The sequence below is a fragment of the Astatotilapia calliptera genome, chromosome 10 (assembly GCF_900246225.1).
Source record: "Astatotilapia calliptera chromosome 10, fAstCal1.2, whole genome shotgun sequence".
Taxonomy (NCBI): Eukaryota; Metazoa; Chordata; class Actinopteri; order Cichliformes; family Cichlidae; genus Astatotilapia; species Astatotilapia calliptera.
Window position 1 is genome coordinate 9,357,075 of NC_039311.1, and position 21,231 is coordinate 9,378,305.

Genomic DNA, 21,231 nt, shown 5'->3' on the forward strand with positions numbered 1-21,231 from the left:
GCTTATTTTCACCAAAATGCTCTGTGCAAAAATACAATGATACAGTAGCTTCATCAAAACAAGCTAACAGTTTGAGCATTAATGAAAAAAAGGACTCATGGTAATAAATCACAAAAAAAGACAACATTGGGTTTGGCTTGCATAGCAAAGCAAAAGAAAGAGAAAAACATTAAAAAATCTATTTACAAATTATGCAAGTCCGTTTTCATTTGAATCATTAGTCATTTTGTTAGTTGTGTGTTTTCTTCCTCATCTCCACTGTGTGAATTGTTGTACACCATGTGACAGAAAATAGAAGCGGACACATAACGCACTGTTTACTCTTTTGAAGAGGGGGATGAAAATAACACTGTGAGAGTGGTGTCTGTGTCTGTACATGACATTTACAGCTCTGCATTTTATCCTGCACAATTTTGCTTCTTTGTCTTTATTCTGTCTCCATTTTCCAAACATCATACAGTGTCACTCGCAGAGAAAAATCTCATAGCGCTTATAAACAAGGTGTCCTGGGACAGGCAGCAACTGCGGGGAATGATGCTTCACATAAACTCTGAAAGAAAGACAGACAGACACAAAGGAAACAATGTAAAGTCTGGATGATATAAAAAACTTTACTCTCACAATCTGGATTTTCAGCTGCCACTCTCAGGATGTGTCTGAGGTGACAAGACAAAAGATTTTGTTCAATCTATACCAAAACTGTATTTGTTTTTGTTTTTTCTAGGTTATGTATAGAATTTAATAATAAAAAAAATCCCAGGTGATCTGACTTTATTTTATTATTCCCCTTCCACCAGATTCTACCAGATTTCTTTTAACTGAATTTTACCATTCATAGGAACAGCCTTTTTAACTTTGGGGTTCACTGTTAGTAGAATATAACATCACTGCTAATATTGCAAACCCTTGAATGTGGTATACTGTTCCAGAGAACACTTAGTGTTTGTTAGATTTAGGAAAAACTGGCAAGCATAAGAGTGTCAGGAACATTGCCAATAGCCAAAATGGTATGGCTACACTACTGGTCAGAGCATCTCAGTCCTGTCAGTTGATCCCACATGACTGAGATGCTACGTTTTGAACATTACATACAAAAAATACAACAAAAGATAAGTTTGAACTGGTTGCATGAAGAGTGAATTCTAACCTGTAGCATCCACTGCTGAAAGCCTTAAGGCTGCTTATGAGAGAAAGGTGAAAACACAATGGATCTATATGCTTGGTGGCCTGATCTTATACATCACATTTTCAGTGAGGTGTGTTTCCCTGTTATGCAGGAAAGACACTGGTGCATAACAGGAAGCTATTATACATTGGAAGAGTGATGCTCTGGCCAATGCACTCATGTAGTTGATCCTTTAACATTTATCAACTGCCTAAACATTCTTACAGACTATCTACACCCCTTCATGTCCCCTTTAATTTGACTGATGATTCCTTCATACCGTAAATTTCATTCAAGACTAGGGTTAAAGTTTTCTAACTGTCCTCCAAATTTTCCAGATCTCAACTCAACTGAGCATCTGAAGGATGTCCTGGAAAAAGTCCAATCTATGGGAGCCTTACCTTTACATGCTACTAGTCATATTTAGAGGTTAAACGGTATTACGGAAGTGGTTTTAATGTTGTGTCTGATCAGTGTATGTAGTATATATATAGTATATAACTGAACCTGTCTAATGTTAATCTTTGCAGAGTGAAAATTATTAAATGCATCAGAATTCATGAAAACTTGCATGTTATTACTTTCTTGCTTGTGTTTGCTTTACAAGAGATATCCAATATTTGTAATGTGCACACATGTGTACACACACACACACACACACACACACACACACACACACACAAATACAGTAGATCCTTTTGAGGATGAACACTCACAGTGTTCCCTTTTCTCTGTGCCGTTTGTGGAAGGATGCCCGTTGTGGGAGGGTTCTATGCCAGCTCTCTTGTTTGAACCCCTACTCAGGGTGGCCCTGCTGGATGATGTCGTGCCACTCCAGGATGCCATATGCTGCCGCTCCAGCGTGGACACACTCACCATGCACTCCTCAGAGGGGTCTGAGGGAGCAGCTGCCCACGAACTGTGCATGTGGGAACCCATGCCGTGCAGGGACTTCATGGCTGGTGTGTGGGCTATTGAGTGGATGGTAGATCAGGGTGTTTGGCAAAGGATACGAATCAGACGTCACGATATGGGCATTCTCATTAAATGTACTAAAAAGACTTAAAATAAATAAAAAGTAATAGCTGGGGGTATTAAAGTCCAGACTCACCGTCTGTGTTAGCATCTCTTCGTCTGGGAAGAGTTCCAACCTTGTCTGTCTGAGGCTTGTTAGCAGTGAGTGGCGCCCTCTTGTGTCCAAGGCTATGCGAGCCTTGTGTACCATGGTCTGCTGTGCCAAAGCTGTCTGAGAGACACTGCTCAGAGGCCTTACCTATAATGGACCGAAATGAGACAGTTATTGAATATTAAGGTTTGGGTATGAATTCAAAACCAAGTATTTGGAAAACCCATAGAGGATCAGCAGATCTATTAACAAGCCAAACGTGTCAGTTGGAACGATAGCGGAACTCAAAGCTGCGATTGAAATCAACAAATACTAGAAATTTCAAAAACTGTCTGTTCTACATCCTAGCCTATATGTGATGTCGAAACAGAAGGTATGAGAGCATATTGCTACTGAATGCCAGAATCAGAGTACAGAACTGTTTTTCTTTGTTTGAGTGACAATAAAATCAAGCTCTAAAACCAGACAAGCATTTGAAAATAAATAAACTATTTAAAGAAGTACTCCACAAATGCAATATGGCAGCCGCTGTGGAAATACTGCCACCACAAAAAAACCTTATTCATGTTTTGATTCACTGGACTGAAATAATTCCCTCGCTGTGACTGAATGCACTTCTAAAATAGGAAGAACTCTTGACAGCTAAATATGAGTTCATAAAATGTTTGCATTGCTAATGTTGGTAAATATTTTTAGTCACACTGATCTGCATTTTGCCCTGCAATGGGTTAATAAAAGGGCTTAAAAAACACATATTCTCAATTCACATTTCAATTTTAACCTTTCAAACAATGGAGTCTAAAAATGGTACAATCCTGTCCCTGTGGGAGAAGCCATCAAGTTTCTCTTTAAAGAAACATTTTCACACAGTAAACCTATTTATAAATGCATCAAATCTTAAATGCAAGATGTGTTTCTTTTCAGTAGAGCCCTACTAAAGATGTTGAAATATCATATATTATTGCTTTGACATCTATCCACGGAGGACTTCAAGCAGCTTTTAACAGACTGTCTTAATATTTCTTTGAAAAAGAATAAAGAGGTATTAATGGTTAACCCTAAACTATCTGAATATCCTTGAGATGATGAAACTGTTTTACATTTGCCCAAATGTATTGTCTGCATCACATTGCGCGCAAATCGCGGTCCAAACGACCAATCAATGTCCTAAAAGACCAGAACAGTGTACGGGGGGCTTGCATGCATGTGATTAAATGATCCATTTTATGCTTTTGTGTTTGTGTTGCCGACCCATAATTGATTAGCAAGGCTACACACTGCAAAACATTTTCACTTCAAGCTTCAGTGGCCCAACCACATTGGCAGATAGAGTGTTGATATTGAAGAAATCTGCAATGCCTTGGATAGTTAGAAAGCTGATTTTCTTGATTATTCACTGCTGTTTTTACATTATTTACGTGTGATAGTGGATATTGTTAAAAAGACAATATTGGTTGTCACCCACCATAAAAGGCACTTCTTCTTGTTGCGAGTTAAAGAATGTATTTCAGAAACTATCTGACATGAATGCAGTTTCTCAGATTGGCTGAATGTATGAACAAGAAAAGCAGAATTGTCTCCTCTTTGATATCGTCCTTTTCTTAAGTACCCCATTCAAAATCTCTGATAAGAGACAGATTTCCTTTTGTTGCATTTTGACATCTGTATTGTTATATGTTTTAAATCTACACTTTTGTGGTTTTTCAGTAGTGATGACAGCAAAACACATGTTTCCTTTCAGTGAATCATAACTATATCCACATGTCTCCCATTCATATGCAGTCATGGTGAAAAGAAAGCACACCCTCTTTCAATTCTAACTTTTTCCGTATCAGGACATAACAAATAATCATCTGTTCCTTAGCATGTCTTAAAATTATTTAAATACAACCTCATATGAACAACAATGCATGGGATATTAGATAGTGCCATTATTTATTTGACAAAAATTAAGGAAAAATGTTGAAATGATGTGTGAAAGTCTAAATACAGCCTCACTTATAGCCTCAACTAGGTTACTAATCAAATGCATTAACAGCAACTACTTTTAGCAGTTTTAGTCTGGAAAATTCAGGTGTGTGCTAACACGATACCAAGGAGGAAAACCATCCACAGTGATCCTAGAGAAGCAGTTACTGCTGCCAATCAATCTGGAAAGCATTATGAGGCCATTTCCAAACAATCTGAAGTTCATCATTCCACTGTGAGAAAATTATTCATTAGTGAAAAACATTCAAGACAGTTGCTAATTTTCCCAGGAGTGGACTCTGCAGTAAACTCACCTCAAAGAAACTGAAAAAAAGAAAAGAAAAAAATCTACATCTCAGATGCTACAGGCCTCAGTCAGTATGTGAAAAGTTAAAGTTTGTGACAGTTTAATTAGAAAAAGACTGAATATGTATGGTTTGTTTGGAAACAGGTTGCCAGGAGAAAGTCTCGTCTCATGAAAAGAACACGGCAGCAAGGTTTAGGTTTGTAAAGTTGGATAATCTGGATAATCTGAAGACTTCCGAGTGGAGATGTTTGGCCATACAGCCCAGCACCACATCTGACAAAAGCCCAAGACAGTATATTACCACCAACACATCATACCAGTTGTCAAGCACAGTAATGGAAGGGGGATAGTTTGGGCTTGTAGTTTGCCATGGGAACCAGGAACCTTGCAATCACTGAGTCGAATATGGACTCATCTGTGTTCCAAAGTATTCTAGAGTCAAATGTGAGGCCATTTGTCCAACAGCTAAAACTTGGTGCTAAAGGTAATTGTATAAGCTACTGAATCATGGCTTAGTTTTTCACACACTGCTTCAGCATTTTTGGCTTATTTTTTGCTACATGGTGTAATATGCAATGCATTGTTGTTCATCTCAGGTTGTATTTTTAAAAAAATGTTTTTTTAGTTATGTCCTCCAACGTAAAATTTGGAAATTGAGAGAGGTTGTACTTTCTTTCTTTTCATCATTATGCTTTTCATCGACTACACTGAAGATGAAAAACTTCTACTAGCTACATTCTCACATGGGAATGATATTATTCTTAAAAGTGGCATGCCTTCAGTGAGAACACATCAAGTGAAAGCTATGAATTAAAAATGGGCTCCATAAATAAGTAATAATCATACCTCAGTTTCACAAATCATCCATATTCCTAATGAAAGTGCTATCGGTGAACTTGGTGTAGGCATATAAAAATATAATTAGAGCATGCATGTTAATATCTGTCATATTTTCAGCACCTATGCATTATTATTTACCCATATTTCCATGTGAGCATGACCTCATAGTGTCAATGACTCAGTGGTCTATTCACTTAAAAATGAAGACAGCAATTAATTTTTAAAACATTTTTACCTGAGCCCTCAAGGTTATCCATGCTGTGACCAGGAGTGTATTCAAAGCCACACAAATTCTTTGACACCACAGCATATCTTTCATCCTCCTCCTCCTCTTCCTCCTCGTCTTCAGAAAGGAGAGTGGTTCCCAAATCAGAACCCAGTGTACTAGACATGAAGTCGATTGGGGAGTTGGACACGTTTGGACTGGTTTTCATATGCCTATTTAAATGTGGGGAAACAGTGTGTATTAATAAAATGTTTTTAAAGCAACAGAAGACAGATAATGGGCGTGAAAAATGCTGCAAAACAAGCATTACAAATTCAGAATCAGTAGATATTCAGGAGGGTGGAGATGCAATGTGCATACACTATGAATGCCTGCAGTGATTTTACTGATTACTTTCTCAGTGCTGGTGTGTGTTGTGCTAACACAATGGAGTTGTAATTGGACTGGATTAAGGATATCTGGATGGGCAGGGCTGTCACCAACATGCCTGTTATCTCCCGCACAGCTGTCCTCCATGATGGCTCGCATCCCACCATAGAGGAGATGCATGCATAATTACTAACTCTATTTACTGATGTCAGAACAGCATGTAAGACTAAACCCAGTCATTACCCTCCATGTCGCCACTGACTTGTCAAGTTTTCCAATGCTCCATCAAAGGTGTAATCAATGGAGAGATGTTTTTATCGCTTGCAAGACACACGGGCCGCAGGTCTGAGCTGACACATGTAAATACCAGCATTGAAAGGCACTCAGACATTTTCCATTGATATGCAAAATCCAAACTTTCACCAGAATAAAATGAATAAAATTACATGCATCTCTCTAACAGAGCAAAGCAAACATAGTTGAATGGATCTGCGTTACCATGCAAAGCTTTCACACTTTCACATTATTACCAAAAACAAGAATATGAAAGGTGGTCTTAAAAAGCCATCTTTGCTTTTCCTTGTTTGGTGTTCTAGCATTTTGGTTGTGAAGCATTTTGTGATGCTTACTGTATATTGAAAAGGGCTATATAAATAAATTTTTATAAAACCTAGCTTTACAAGGGAATCTTACCATGCCTGCTTGGCCACTTCATACTGGTAGGCTCTAGTCAGCTCATCCAAGTGAGCCTGCAAGATGGACTGCATTTCTTCATGGTGGGCAGAACTGAGAGAGGACGATGAAGGCTGACTAAAAGTAGCTGCTGCTGGGGAGGAGGACCTTCCTCTCAGGGGAGGAGTGGGACCTCTCTCTTCCTCTACTTCATTTTCCAAATTCTGATGGCGGTAGGTCTGGACAGACATTGGTGGTGCCCAGCTTCCGTTGTCATATCTGGCATGTGGACAAAATGTTTTCATGTTAATCACCACATTGACTTTCCTAAATAACTGATTAGAGATGTATGCCAAAGACAGAAAATACCTGTAAATATTCCACTAACAAAAGTGTTCTCAACACTTTTAAATGATCAGAAAATAGCAGCCACAATATGTTTAGGCTTTACAATGCAAGTGTGACTGTGCAATTCAGGATGGCAAAATGTGGTCCTGAAGACATCTGCTCTAGAAGATTTACCACACAGAGAGTAGCACTTTAGCCACCATTCAGAAAAATCAGAATCTGTCATATCTCATCATCATATCATATTATCCCAAAAGAGCACTTTGCTCTCTAAGTGCAGGCTTACTTGTGGTTCCTAGAGCTTCCAACAATACAGTGGGGGAGACAGAGCCTTCAGCTGTGAGGCTCCGCCCCCGTTAAACCAGCTCCCTGTTTGGATTTATCATAATCCAAAGACAAGCACCTAATATGGATATCTTTGGTGTGAACCCACATAGGCACAGAAAGATCCCCAGCTAGTGGTTGGGTTCAAACACACCCAGTGGTTTCACAACTGTAGAAATGGTGCTAGATAAATAACAAAAAAAAGGAATTCACTCCAAGAACTTTTTAATTTTGTTGAGTTAAATTATAATGTTTTGTTTATATGTTAATTAGCACTTATTAGCAGCTATGTTAAGGATATAGCTTGCTAACTAAGCTCACACTGTTAGCGCTTCATCATGTGGTTTAAATATAGTCACTTCTAACTCGAAAAAACATGGCATAGACAAAAAACAAACAAAAAGGCTTCACATTGCAGAGTTCAGAAATTAGTGTGGGGCAGCATGGCGACCACATCCATTTTTCATAACAAAGACTTTAGCTTAGTCTTAGCCAAAAGGGCTAAATGTAGGCCAGCAGTCACTCAGCTAACTAGGGTACTAGCGTTTAACAGGCTAATACAGCTAATTCTTTTTTCTTTCACAAGGTAAATTAAACAGGCAGCTTATATCCAAATTCTGATAATAACACAAAGCCACCCATGCATACACTCTGCTTGGGCCCCAAGTGCAGGCTCTGTGTTTGCATGTGTTTCTTTTCTGTTTTTATGTATTTTAGTACAGAGACTGATGACATATGAATGTACATTACCCTCCTCCATGATTTTCCTGGGGGTAACAGTCAAGGTCAACCTCAGTCCCAGGCAGGGGGTTCATGGGTGGTGGTGGCAGAGGCATGTTAGCCCAACATGTCCCATTTGATTTAGAGGTTTTTGTTCCACTTTTTAGCTTCTTTTTCTTCCCAGCCTTTGCACCTGGGGGTAGGCAAAGAGAGGTTTAGCTTCCTCTATACAAAATACGCAAGAGTATTATTCTACTCTCAGTCCACACACATTCGGTTTTGCTTGGAAAAAGGTACCTTCTATTTTTCTCTGCTGCTTCTCTCTGTGAACTTTTACCCAACCTGTCTTCTACCCAGTTTTCATTATTCGTCTCTCCTGTGTGCTGACAGCACATTACAACATTTTCTAAATGTTGACATTTCTTAAATAGGCATCAAAACCTGCGGCAAACCACTTTAAGTTGCTTCTCCACTTGTTCTCTTTATCTGTGGTTAGCTTGACATTTAACTGAGCACACGGCCTATAGTGCAAAAAAAAAAAAAAAAAAAAAAAGAACACACAGAAAAGCCTCCACGACTTTACTAAATGTATATAAGCTACATAAATAGCTCCAAACACTGAGGGATTTTCTTCTTCCATCTAATCAAATTAACCCAAAAGAAATGTGTCATGATTGCGTGACATTTCTAGGCAAGATAAGCTCCCAGGGTAGAATTGTGATGAAGACAGAAGAGTAATTAAGGACATTATCCTAAGGGTTTATTTTTAGTGAATATGTAAACAAATTCTCTCCTTCCTAGTTTGGTCTTTCCTTGGTTTAGCTCCCAGTAATTTAAATGATAGGGAAAAAAGTGCTTGTGATTTTGCTGCAAAGATGCTACACTTAGTTCACAGAGACCCAAGGAGTTTATCATAAAATGAAAAAAACCCAAAACAAAACCAAAAACAATCAAATAAACAAAGATCTTGATCATTTCATCGTGGCTCATACCACTGCCAGGGCGTCTGTCAGTTAGCGAGTAGCCCAGGTTTGCTATTTCCTGCTGGGCTTGAAGAGAAGCCTTCCAGCGGGGATCTGGCCTATCCACCGCCAGCTCGTGGAAACTATTGGACTGAAGTATTTGAGTGGTGGCATAGGGGGTGGGCTGAGTGCCTCGTGCTGGGCTGCTGTAGCCTGCCTTCCCCATGAAGTCGATACTGCTGTAGATGGCACCATCAGACAGCATGGTACCAGTTTTCTCCACCGCTGCAGACGGTAAAACATCTGAGGCAAAAAAGAGGATGAACACAGAGAGGGGAGGGAAATGGAAAAGGCATCATGGAGAGATAAGTTGACATGAAGTTAACGATCTTTAAGGTCATTAACACTCCCTGCTGCTCCAGCACTCTGTATTAGTTAAATACATTTCTCAAATGGACTTGATATAAATGAAAGTGATTATCAACAACCATAATTAGCATGCAATGCTCTGTGGGAGCCGGGTGGAGTGCTCACAAGAGGGATGCTCAAACAGTGCTAACCTTCAGCTCAACAGTCTTGCACGAATAAAGCCTGAAGCTCACCAGGGTTCCATTGAACTTTGAGAACATGTAGGCATACAAACACATAATGGAAACCAATATACTTCAACCACTGTGCGCAACCTCGAAAAACGGACAATGGCAGAGCATGACAAAGAATGATGGGGAAAACAATATCTAAACAGTGCAAATTTAAGCCAGATATCAGGCTTGTCACATCAAATTAGTAAAACAGAGCCCTTGAAGGCTGTTTTAATTTGTGTGTGTGTGTTAACCTATTTGTGTATATGTGCTTAAGTGTGACATCCTGTCAGCATGCTTCCCAAGGGATCAACATCAAAACTGTCCAACTAGGCATCGCTAAACCGTATTCTTCATCGCTCCGGCTTGTTTATGTTTCTTACCTCCTCGGCCAAAGTTGCTGCCGCCTTTTGGACTCCCTAAGCCCCCGTTAGCTGGGAGACTTGTGGAAGGCCAGGAGTCAGCTAACCAGGGGAGGCCTGGATCACCTGCTTTTAACAACCCTGGACGGCTGTGAGAGAATGTTTAAAGTCAGACAAAGGTGGATGAGAGGTGGAAAGGACACCAGAGAACCAGTGACATTGTTAAATATTCAGCCTGCCCTGCTTATTTTCTTCCTGCTGCATCAACAACAAATTGATGCGAAAACTCATTCAGCATATTCTCGCCCGTGGAGCAGCCGAGCACGCAGGCAACAATAAACAACAGAGAGACATAAAATGGCAAGTCTATAAATCAGACTTCTGCCTCCCCTCGACTCTACCACCCCTAACTCTCCCTGGAGAAGCAAGGCAGGCCTAAATACACACTAAATCCACTTTAGAGCCTTAGCACAACAGAAATTTACATTTTAAATTGAGAATCATGGACAGCCTCTGGCAGATCAGCTACACTGCTGCTCAGTCTCCATAGCAACAGAGACAGCAAAAGCCCATTAGGTGGTTTAGGAACGCTACCATGTCATTTTGTCTTTGTGAAGTACAACGTCCACGAATAAAGGCGTTCGCTTCAAGGTAGGAAAGTTGTGGGCAGCAATTCAGGGAGGAACAAAAAATAGAAAAAGACAAGTTACACCCCCTCTATATCAGCTGCTGTAAAAATGGCAAAACATTCACATGCCTGCACATTAAGTAAACATACCGTGTGTCTGCATATGTTTACTTAATGTGCAGCTTTACAGTGAGTTTTCCACTGAGCCTGATTTACCAAGTGCCAGGGGAGTTGTTCACAGCTGACTTGGTGATGGCTCAAAGGTGTTCAAACAATTACGTCAATAATTTCCATTTTAAACTACACAAGCATAATACATATATTTACATATATTTCCTTGGAAGAACAGGGCAAAGCTATGCACAGTAGCGCAAGCAGTCTGTGCACCTTCAGTGTGGAGAAAGGCACTCATGCAAAAGGGTTTTACAAGAAAGCGTTTATTTTTAGTCTATTACTTGCAACATTTGTTCTGGCTTTGGGCTTATCTGCTTGCTTAGGTGTAACAAATATGTAGAGCAAACCACTGTCCACAGAGCAAATTCACCTCTTTCCCCCTGTTGTTTTCAGGAATACTTTGATATTTTGTGGACACGCTGTCTTTGCTTTGGGCATTTTGAGCAGTCTGGAAATTCTATCGGCCACTGAGAGGAGTCTCAAGGTCCGACGCATTGTTCTTCTGTCTCCACATAAAACCCATGACTCTACTTACTCTAGGCCAAGCTTTTTAAACAGCACATTCATCACCTCTCCCCTCCTTTATTGACCTCTGGCTCACTCAGATGAACTGAGAAGCGCGCCGGTGACTAAAACACCTGCATTAATTGGTAGCTCTTAGTTCAAAGGAGTGATTAATGATTTCATCACAGTGAACAACAGTGGAAATCGTGCACTGATACAATATGAATAGGCGGGGGTGGGTGAAGGGGGGGCATAAATGCAAATTCCATTCATCAGGAGAGAACTCTTCATATTAAGTTTTACGATAGCATGGTGTCATTAAAAAGTTCACCATGTGACACCGAAATGTCCGCTTGGAAGCTTTAGCAGTAGGGTTTCTGAAGGTTTTTAGTGGAGAAATTCTCACCTTCCATTGCGAATCAGGCCTCTGTCTCTTTGGAATGTCACTTGGAGGGAAAAGAGGGAGGAGAGAGAAACAATTAAACTGTCAAGTAATCAACAGCATGACTGTAGATTTGAATGGCTGATACATTACTGCTGTCAAGAATGAAGGCACCTAAATTGCCAGGATATTGTATATACAATGGCACAATGTAAAGACATACCTGCTCGAGTGAAGGTGAAGGACTGAACTGCAATTTAAAGAGACATAAAGAGTGTGCGTATCAGAGGGCATATCAAGTGGCATAAAGAGTGCTTAGAAATATTAAAATGATTCAAAATGCTCTCGTGTTCAAAAGATATGGATTGTGTGCTTTCATTTTTGCTTTGTTTGTTCATCCATCACTGATATGTCAGCACTGTGATCATATTTTGATGAAGCTTGGGCAATAACGCAGCTAACATTCCAGCATTTTCTGATTTACACTGACTGCCCTGAGGGAGAAGTTTAAATGAAGGTGACATTTTTAACCTTTTATTTTTTATTTTTGCTCGCCTCAGGTGATCTGCACTCTCATCATAATTCAATTTTTTTATGAAATCCTTCCAAAATACATCTTGAAACAATACGTGTGCAACAAGAAAGACAATTACTGATGCAATAGCATTTTTAAACTACTGCTATAAATTATTTAAAAATGAAGAAATCAATGAATTTTTTAAGTCAATGGCTCTTATAGAAAAAAAAAAAAAAAAGAATCCATTGTTTTCCAAATGGAAATATGAAATTTTGGACTTAAACTCCTGCAGTTTTTGAATAAAGGGATCAGAAAACCAGCCCTCAATCACATAAATCCCTGCTGAATTAGGAAATCGCACTGCTCTCTCCCCAAGTCACTAAATAAAAGCTGCAATACACATTATGAAATTTGCACACAGCTTCATGCTCGACTCGCAGTGGAATAAAAGAATATTCCATACATAAACCTAGATGTACCTCATGTTAATGTGCAAACAACACCAGGCATGGTCTGATAATGGAAGGGGATGTTAAATTACTTATCTCGCATGAATGTATTAGAGTGTTGAGGTGTGCTGCTGATGGAACGCAGCACAGTCGATGCACATCAGTGCACAGTGAATTAAAGTAAATAGGGCCTATTTCCATCCGCGCTGAATACATTTTCTTTGTTCTGCGTTTCAGCCAGCTCAAATGGAGTCACATCTGTGATGGCATCAGCTTCCGCTGGAGAGAGACCTACTTTGCTTTGTGAGCCAGTTTTGATGCAGAACCATGTAAATTGATTTTTTTTTTTTTACCTGCATAGTTGCTAAGTCCTTTCCTCTTTTTTCTCCTCCAGTACAACCAGGCACTGAAGCCCATGAGGACAATCCAGCAAGCCCCTCCCAAAGCAGCGATGAAGGCCGGCTGCTTCACCACATCTGAGATGCTGTTGTTGCTGTCCGATCCTGTCATTACGTCCCTCAGTTCTGCACCTGGAGGCACCACACACCCACACAGGGAGAAAAGGGAAAGAATTTAGAATTTTAATTTCAGTATGAGTGACTGAATGGGATTAAAAAAAATATTGAGCAGGAAAAAATGCAGTTCAGAGAAATTAAATTGCAACAAAATTTTATTCAATATCATCACAATGTTTGACATAGAGATAAATAAATATGGTGAAAATGTACAAGTTTAAGCAAATCAAAGAAGTGTGGAACACACTATGTATCAAACCAGGACACATGGACTACAGAGACCACCGAAAGATGAGCCCGTGAAAAAATACAAACACAAAGAGATAAAAAAAAAAAAAAACAGCATCAGTGCATCCAATATAGCGTTAATCAATTCAGCAGTGCACTTATCAACTTGAGCTGCAAGACACAAGATTGACAGAGCAGCTCTGACAGAGTTTGATTTTCTGTTGCGGCTACTGTGCTGTGAAATTAGATTCACAGTCTCCAGCAGGAACCACCCCCCCATCATTAAGCTTCATTCCACAGGCCTGTTTCCCTTTCTCTGGGCGTTAGGGGTGTTATTATATATCAGTCAAAAGTCACAGATGAAGAGCATCTGGCCTGAGCTCCCATATTGATTCTGGGGTTATATACGCTGGGCATCCTTTAGTGATTTCATAAGATGTGATAGGCTGATAAGCTCCTACAAAAACACTGTCTACTTTGTTAGCGCCAGCTGCACACATATTGGAGAGGATTATTGATATGGCTAACAGTACTTGGCACAGTGTTACCAGGCACTACACTTAATGAACTGCTATTGATTTCTCTATAGACATCTGGCGTTGTAAAGCGCAATTTTCTTTCTTCAAGTGCGATAAATTGATAAATCATTTTCCCAGACCCCCAATCTGTGATAGAGACCTAGGTCTCCTATCTTGGGGTCATTTTATTTGACTCGAGGTTTGGCGTGTGTGTGTGTGTGTTTGTGAGAGAGAGAGAGTGGATTACCCAAAGTGATGAGCTGGGGTATGCTCTTGACCCCCACCCCTGCGCTGGTGCCTGCAGCCACCTCTACACGGTACTGCACTCCAGTCTGCAGACCCCCAACTACCACTGAACGGATGGTCGCGTCCACAGACTTATTGACATGAAAGCGAGTTTCGTTGGCCAAACACCAGATCTGACAAAGACAGACACACCAGACAGATTTCATTGTGTGGTTGTACATCACTAAATCACTAAACTATTCAGTCTGGAGAAGCCTGGGCTCACCTTGTACTCTTGTATGATGCCATTCTGTTGGTCAGAAGGAGGAGGGTCCCAGGATACACTGATGGATGTGCTGTTGTGGTTTCCCACTGTCAGCACTGTCACTTGCTGTGGAGGCGCACTTGGTGCTGATGGGTCACACCGGGAGGGGGTAAAAAGATTAAAGAAAGAAAAGGTAAAAAAGAAAGAAAGAATGAAATCACTACACATAGTTTATTCTGAAAAACGAGTGTGTCTTGTTTTATTTATTTCTTTTTTCATATGTCAAAGAGGGATTTGTCTCACTCGCTACCTCAATTCATATTAATTCAGCAAGCCAAACAACATGGGTTTTTCTATTTCCTAAGCCAGCCTGGCAGATGGCTGCTGGGAGTACTTCATCTCAGTTTCTTATCTTAATAGTGAGATTCTTATTGTGTTGCTGAACCCAGTAAGTAAAATCACTTTCATCATGTCCTACGCGCACTACACCATATTGGCCACATGCAAATGCTTCCAGTGTAGATGCACTCAATTTAGCATGTCTGTTTGAATAAAATTGGTCAGTACCCATGTCTGATAATAAGTTTGAGGTGATTTCTTGGTGTGTATGTGGAGACTAAGGGCATAAAAAACAAACTTTAATAGTTCTTTTTTAAAATTAGAGATTGTGGCACCCTCCATAGATAGATGTAAAATTTAAAGAAACTATAGGCAGCAGGAGGCAAAAAGATCATATCTATGGAACTGTGCAAATCAGGCAATCCCTGGGCACATAGTCTCTCTCGATTCCTAATAAAATCATCATTACGTTCTGACTGAATGGATGAAACAGCTAGTTTGAGCCCGATTAAGGAGGCTTAAAATAACAATACTAATCACAGTGTTTCAATATATGGAAGGCACTGTCTTACTGTACTGAGAAGTAAAGGTGGAAATGGGCGTTGTGAGTCAAATTCTCAAAATGGACATGGTGTCTGTACTCTCAAAGTCAAAAGCACCAAGCCATGTATTAGCGCATATGAACTAATGACACAACAGCATATTAGAAGTGTATGACAGAGCATTTGTGCAAGATTTGATCCTGACCTCTGCCAGTTATTTGACATCTGCAAAGCTCAACATCAGCCTCAGGTAATTTACATAGCAAAAAGATGACAAAACAATAGATTTCTTTTGTTGCCAGATGAAACAAATCTCCCTGTATAATGTAGCTTGTGCTTAAAAGAGCGGCTATGAACAGATATGGCTGTGTCTGCAAAGTACTTGACAGGCTGGCAGGACAAAGGAATTAAATCAGCCATAGGAGATGCGGTTTATTTTTATTACATTTAACAAATTAACTGAGCTCAGTTTGAGGATATCTATATTCAGACATTTAGGCAGTATTGACTTTCCAAAGCAATTACCGTTAAACAGACTCACACAAATTACTGTCCCAGTATTGAGATGACTATTGTTCAGAAGGAAGGAAAAAATACACACGCAATGAAGGAAGAGTCAAATATAAAATACAGGATATTATATTATACCATATCATCCTGCCACAAATCTTTACTCCTTTCATTCAAGTAAACATTTACAAGTAATTCCAATCTGATTACAGGTGAAGGAATTCAACTTTCTAAGTCATCAACAGTCTGAACAAAGAAGGCTCCTAATATTCATCTTCGGGCTCATAATATTTGAGGCAATCCTTTTGTCTCTGAAGACAAAAATCTAATCATAATAACTAATCTGATGGAGCAAAAAACAAACAAACAAAGCATTCCATAAAACACAGACCTCTACAACTGTTTGAGGATTTTGGGGGGGCTTTCAAAACCTCAGCCAGGAACAGTTTATTTGTCAGTTTTGTTTGTTTATCTTTTCAGTTTTGATTTTCTGAAAAAAGGAAAATACACATATACAGATAAAATCAGAAGGTATGCTATATGTCAGAAAGTACACAGAATAATGGGCATGTATACGGTTCCACATTTTTTTAAATAAATGAAATGATCATAATTTCTGATTATACCACGTTTAACATTTTATTTCAAAAGTATTCATTCCTTTTGTCATTGCACGTTATTCTGGAAATACTACCACTGTCTGTATATTTTATAATAATGCTGCTTCATACACTTTCCACAAGGCACCTAGTAAGCTTAGAGCAAGCTTAGAGCAGTAGTAGAGTGACCAATAAAAAAAAAACTGCAGGAGGGCAGTGACCACTAAATGCCTTCAGTGCTCCAAGTAGGGTAATATCAGGTCACAATTATCCAAGTAACTTTCAGCTTTCCAGATGTCATTTCAGAGGTGCTCTTTTAGCAAACAGTGCCTTTCCAGTCAGTCAAAGGTCTGCATTAGGAGAAGACAGGAACCATTAAGTGTAGTTCTACAATTTCCATATGTACCACAACAATCCCCTTGGATGAATAATAGCTAGAATACCAGTAATGACTCAGGATAATATTACTATAAATGGCTGCAAAACCAAGAAAAGGTCAAAGATTATGTTCTTACTAATGTGACTAATACTTATATTAGGACTGATGTGAACTGTAGCTAGAGAGTAATTTCAAGCAATTAATGCTTCCAATGTCTAAGTAAACATTTCAGGGTTTTTTTTTACCCACAGCTGTGCAATTAAACAAAAGCTACTAAAGCTGCTTAATGTTCTGCTATGCAGGATATGAAGTAGTAAACATAACCTGTTATGCAAATGGATGCATAATTTAAGCTAATTAATTCATGAACTGGTGAACATTACTCTACAACACATCTGCCCCCGCCCCCAAAAAACAAAAACAAAAACAAAAAAACAGTAATAAACTCTATCTAGCAAGAGAAGGGAGCTCTGTTTCATATGAGAATTTCAGCTTTTAGCCTCACTAATGTCCATATGAGACCAGGTCAGATCAGAGGTTCTCATTTTAACAACTATACAAGCATAGAACCTTGACTCATGGGTTCATTTGACTTGCTGTGAATACTGGCTGAAAGCCTACACTCCTCTTTAAACTCACTGAAAGGTTGTGAGGTGCATTAGTATACAAATTCTCCCTTGTGCAGTAGGGAACTTCATTTCCAATCTACCTTTGATGGATAACAAGTGATTTTCTTGCAATTTTTGCAAGAATTGCATTTCTGTGCAGTAAAGAATAGGTTGAGCAAGGCAATTTTTTTCCCCTCTACCACAATGCCTTGTTTCTAGGTATCCCTGAGCAGACCATATGCCCCCATCTGCAAAGACCTCTGTGATCCTGTGTGGCCGTTTTAATTGGGCTCCAGTGAGGTGAGTCTCTCTTTTTTCCACCAGCTTTATCCCCTAGACTAAGCTAGCCCTGTTCTCCTACTGGGGGGAAGATGCAGCCCTGTGATCCACTCATCATCAAACACAGATGCTTTGGGCTAATATTTTCTCTGACATTAATGGCCTTGTCATGACTTGTTTTTCAGCGCAAGCCAAGTTCCACACCATTCAAATGATGCAACACCTGAATGATGCAATGAAGTAAGTGAAGATATTGTCTTGTTCACCCACAGGCAACATATGTAGCCGCTGTAAATGAATGATGATACAGTGCATTCACTTTTTTTTACTCTTGAAGTCCAAAATGCAGTCTCACCTTCAGGGGAATTGATTAAATTTGAAAACAGTGTTAACCTTAATGCCATAGCCTGTATCACCCGATCATGTTTGCTCAGTTGTTATGGAGATCTTTTGCAAAGAGAGGACAGTAACTCTCATTGCTTTTAGCACATTTTCAGATGAGCCGGTAACGGCTTGCAATTTCGGTGAAAAGAAAAGCTAGTGAGTGGATGTTTAGTTGGGATTGTCACACAACCATATTCAAGGTTAAAGTGGATTTTCACATCAGGGGCTTTAAATAATAAATATTGGGTGATTTGACTGGAAGGTATAGAGAAAGTTAATGAGAATCAATGAGAGCATGAATCCTTTAACCTGAATGAGTAGCACTGATTCAGTGACTCCACCTGTAAGATTCATATGCATAATTGAAATTTTGTAGTTCTTTCAAAGTTGTCTCCTTAGTCAGCACTCCACCTGCCTAAGACCTTTCACTCCACAGCTGAGTTGGTGCATCTTAAAGCCAGTGTTTTTGACACCACAGCTGAGATAGTTTCCACCAAATGTTCAAATGCTCCTTAGAATTCTTATAGTTAAGCTCTGTACTGACAGGTTGAGTCCAGGGGTGAAGAGCCCATTCAATGAGAAAACACAACGAGAGTGATGCAGCAAATGAAGTCGCAGCCATGACCTGATTCTCTACCTTTGGGCTTTGTGAACTGTGGTCTCTTTCACTTCAATCTGCTTTTTCATCTCCGATCACAGAAAACCCAACATAAAAGTTGGGGTTCATCTCTTGTGATGTTTGCATTGGCAGCATTAAATAATTTCTATTATAGCATTAGCATGCAAAGATAATTCTTATCATTTCCTGTTTGCAAAGAATTGAGAATGAATAGAGAAGTCTGATATTAATAACATTTCAAATAGCCGATGAATAACACGAGGAGAAAGACGAAATCAGGAAGTGTAATTACACAAAGAGCTCATTGGTGTGTGAGTGTAAGTGAGGTGGGAGGTCATATCATGTACATTTAGACAGAGACATGGCAGCAGGCACAGACGAGGTGAGAGAGAGTTGAGCTTTACTGCTCGCCCTCTTTGCCCACCAACCCACAGAGGCTCGGGGTTGTCATAGAGCCCTACTGCGCTGTCTGGGAGACCTGCTTTCACACACAGGGGACATAGCACTGCAGCAGTGTGCGTATGTGGGAGGGTGTACTTGAAATGCCATTATCCATTCCTATCTAGCCAAGAAGCCATTAGTAGGAGCAACTAAATATGAAAGTAGGTAGAAACATTTACACAAGAGCTCCTGCTCATGCATTAGTAACTATATCTTACTTCTTTCAAACATTAAGTCAGCAGAGAAATTAATTTTTATCAGAAATGCGAATTAATTTGTGGCTCACCTTCTTCCATGGTGCGTGCTGTCATGGATTCACTGTCGGCGCCCTGAAATTCATTGAAATACGGCCGCACTTTAATCTCATATACAATGCCTTTCTTCAGACCAGAGAGAGTTATGTCCCTCTCTGAGGCAACCTTCAAGTCCTGTATCTGCCACGGCCCTGGGGAGGGCAGCCCTGAAGTTTGCCGGTACAAAACACGGTAGCCTTGGATAAACTTGGATGGATTCTCCACCTGAAAAGAGAGGAGAAGGAGAAAGAGAGAGACACGCTACATTGTAATTGTGCGGAAGGTGTCATAAAAACTGCTATGACTCAACATCCGCTTATTTAATCACACAGTTCAATTAGCAGAAGAGAAGCAAGAAACCGTACAAAAACAGTAGTAGTGCATTTGCCATATCTGCACAGAATATGTTTTTCCTCTTGTTTTTTTTTAATTTTCCCAGGTTCTTTTCAGGACAGGTACTTCTTGACAGGGGGAGAAGCAAGAAAAAGCTTTTACAAGGAAAATAACACACTGGATTATCACCAAAACAGTGCAAGAGTGGCTCTTTTCTGGCTTATTTCTTTTCTTTCGCTGTCTCTCTGTTGTCTCAGCTTGTATGTTCTTAACAAAATGATTTGTGCATCTAAATGTCCCATAAGCCATCTCTTTTTCCTTTTTTGCCTATGTTTAAAAAAGGAATTACTGTTATTGGGAGTGTGAATAAAAAATAAACACAAATTCCTATTTTCTTCAAAAGATAGAAAAAAGTAATACAATTGATCTAAATTTGTGGAAGTTTGTGCACGCCGGTTCTTACGTTCTCAAATCTCATTACTACCAAACCCTTATCTTTACAGAAATGTGATTTTTCATAAGGCAGGAAAAATTTGCTTTGTGATTTTTGATGTCTTAGTGGAACTGTTTCTAGTAAATGTAATGTCTGATGTAATCCTGCACAAGCTGTGCATATAGAAGTATGCAATGAAGTTCTCATCTACCACACAGACAAAGGTGACTGACAACTTTATGTTCTGAGCAACAAAGTACTGAAATTAAAGTTGAGTAAAATCCAAAAAACAAAATGGGAAATGCTGTTTTTCCCAAATAACATGCAAAATACAACAATTAAGAAAGATTCTGCTGCAACTGTTTAATACATAAAGTTTGGGTACTGAAAAAACTTCTGTTAAATGGAGCCAGGTCAAATAACGCCTGTGAACCTATTCAGATCCACCACAAACACAGTTGTCTCAGTCTAAAAGCTGTGTGACAGTACACGGTTGTCATGCTGACAAGCATGAAATAGCAGACTGCAGTAAATGTATCCAAGGTGTGTTATTAACCTACAGCAGCAGGCACTGGGACACCTTGCCAACAGACAGAAATAACATTTCCCAGATAAAGCACTGCAAACTGCTTCCAGAAGTGACACATGTAGTGCCTAATGGTGATGTATTTGTCCTGAATAGAAACATTAGTCTTGATTCCTGCATCGCTTCACACCAATCAAAATTGATGCAGCAGCAGCTGTTCATTCTACAAATGTGTATCCATCCCCTCATATTTATTCTGTGTGTGTGCCAGCTAATCCAAAACAAAGTGACGTGCCAGGTATAAAGTTCTCAAACAAGCTTAGACCAGATTTGTTTTTCTTATATTGCTCCAAAGGTAACAGTCGGTACTTCGGCTATACTTTTACAAATCTTTTAAGGGTTGTGGGTACTCACAGTCCAGGTGACCTGCACTGAAGTGGAGCTGAGGACAACAGGATTGTGCATGTTGACTACAACATCCCCCAACTCTTTCTGCACACGACGGTGGTCCACTCCCTGTGCTGTAGGACTAATGTCTGTGACAGAGAAAAAAACCAAAACACAAGCAATG

At 39.6% G+C, this 21,231-nt stretch overlaps 1 protein-coding gene across 2 annotated transcripts in view; it reads right to left on the reverse strand.

Moving 5' to 3' along the window:
* Positions 1-127: 127 nt before the first annotated feature.
* Positions 128-21,231, reverse strand: part of LOC113030223 (roundabout homolog 2-like) — an 83,333-nt gene continuing 62,229 nt past the window's right edge. For both annotated transcript variants that reach the window (XM_026181437.1, XM_026181436.1), the window contains 15 exons: positions 21,075-21,196; positions 19,362-19,593; positions 14,397-14,521; positions 14,133-14,304; positions 12,978-13,154; positions 11,882-11,908; positions 11,683-11,722; positions 9,992-10,119; positions 9,058-9,330; positions 8,096-8,258; positions 6,695-6,952; positions 5,642-5,844; positions 2,277-2,438; positions 1,882-2,136; positions 128-550 (listed from right to left, as the gene is read on the reverse strand). In XM_026181437.1, coding sequence (XP_026037222.1) covers positions 549-550; positions 1,882-2,136; positions 2,277-2,438; positions 5,642-5,844; positions 6,695-6,952; positions 8,096-8,258; positions 9,058-9,330; positions 9,992-10,119; positions 11,683-11,722; positions 11,882-11,908; positions 12,978-13,154; positions 14,133-14,304; positions 14,397-14,521; positions 19,362-19,593; positions 21,075-21,196 — 2,339 coding nt within the window. In that variant the 3' untranslated portion in view covers positions 128-548. The remainder of the gene's footprint in view (positions 551-1,881; positions 2,137-2,276; positions 2,439-5,641; positions 5,845-6,694; positions 6,953-8,095; positions 8,259-9,057; positions 9,331-9,991; positions 10,120-11,682; positions 11,723-11,881; positions 11,909-12,977; positions 13,155-14,132; positions 14,305-14,396; positions 14,522-19,361; positions 19,594-21,074; positions 21,197-21,231) is intronic.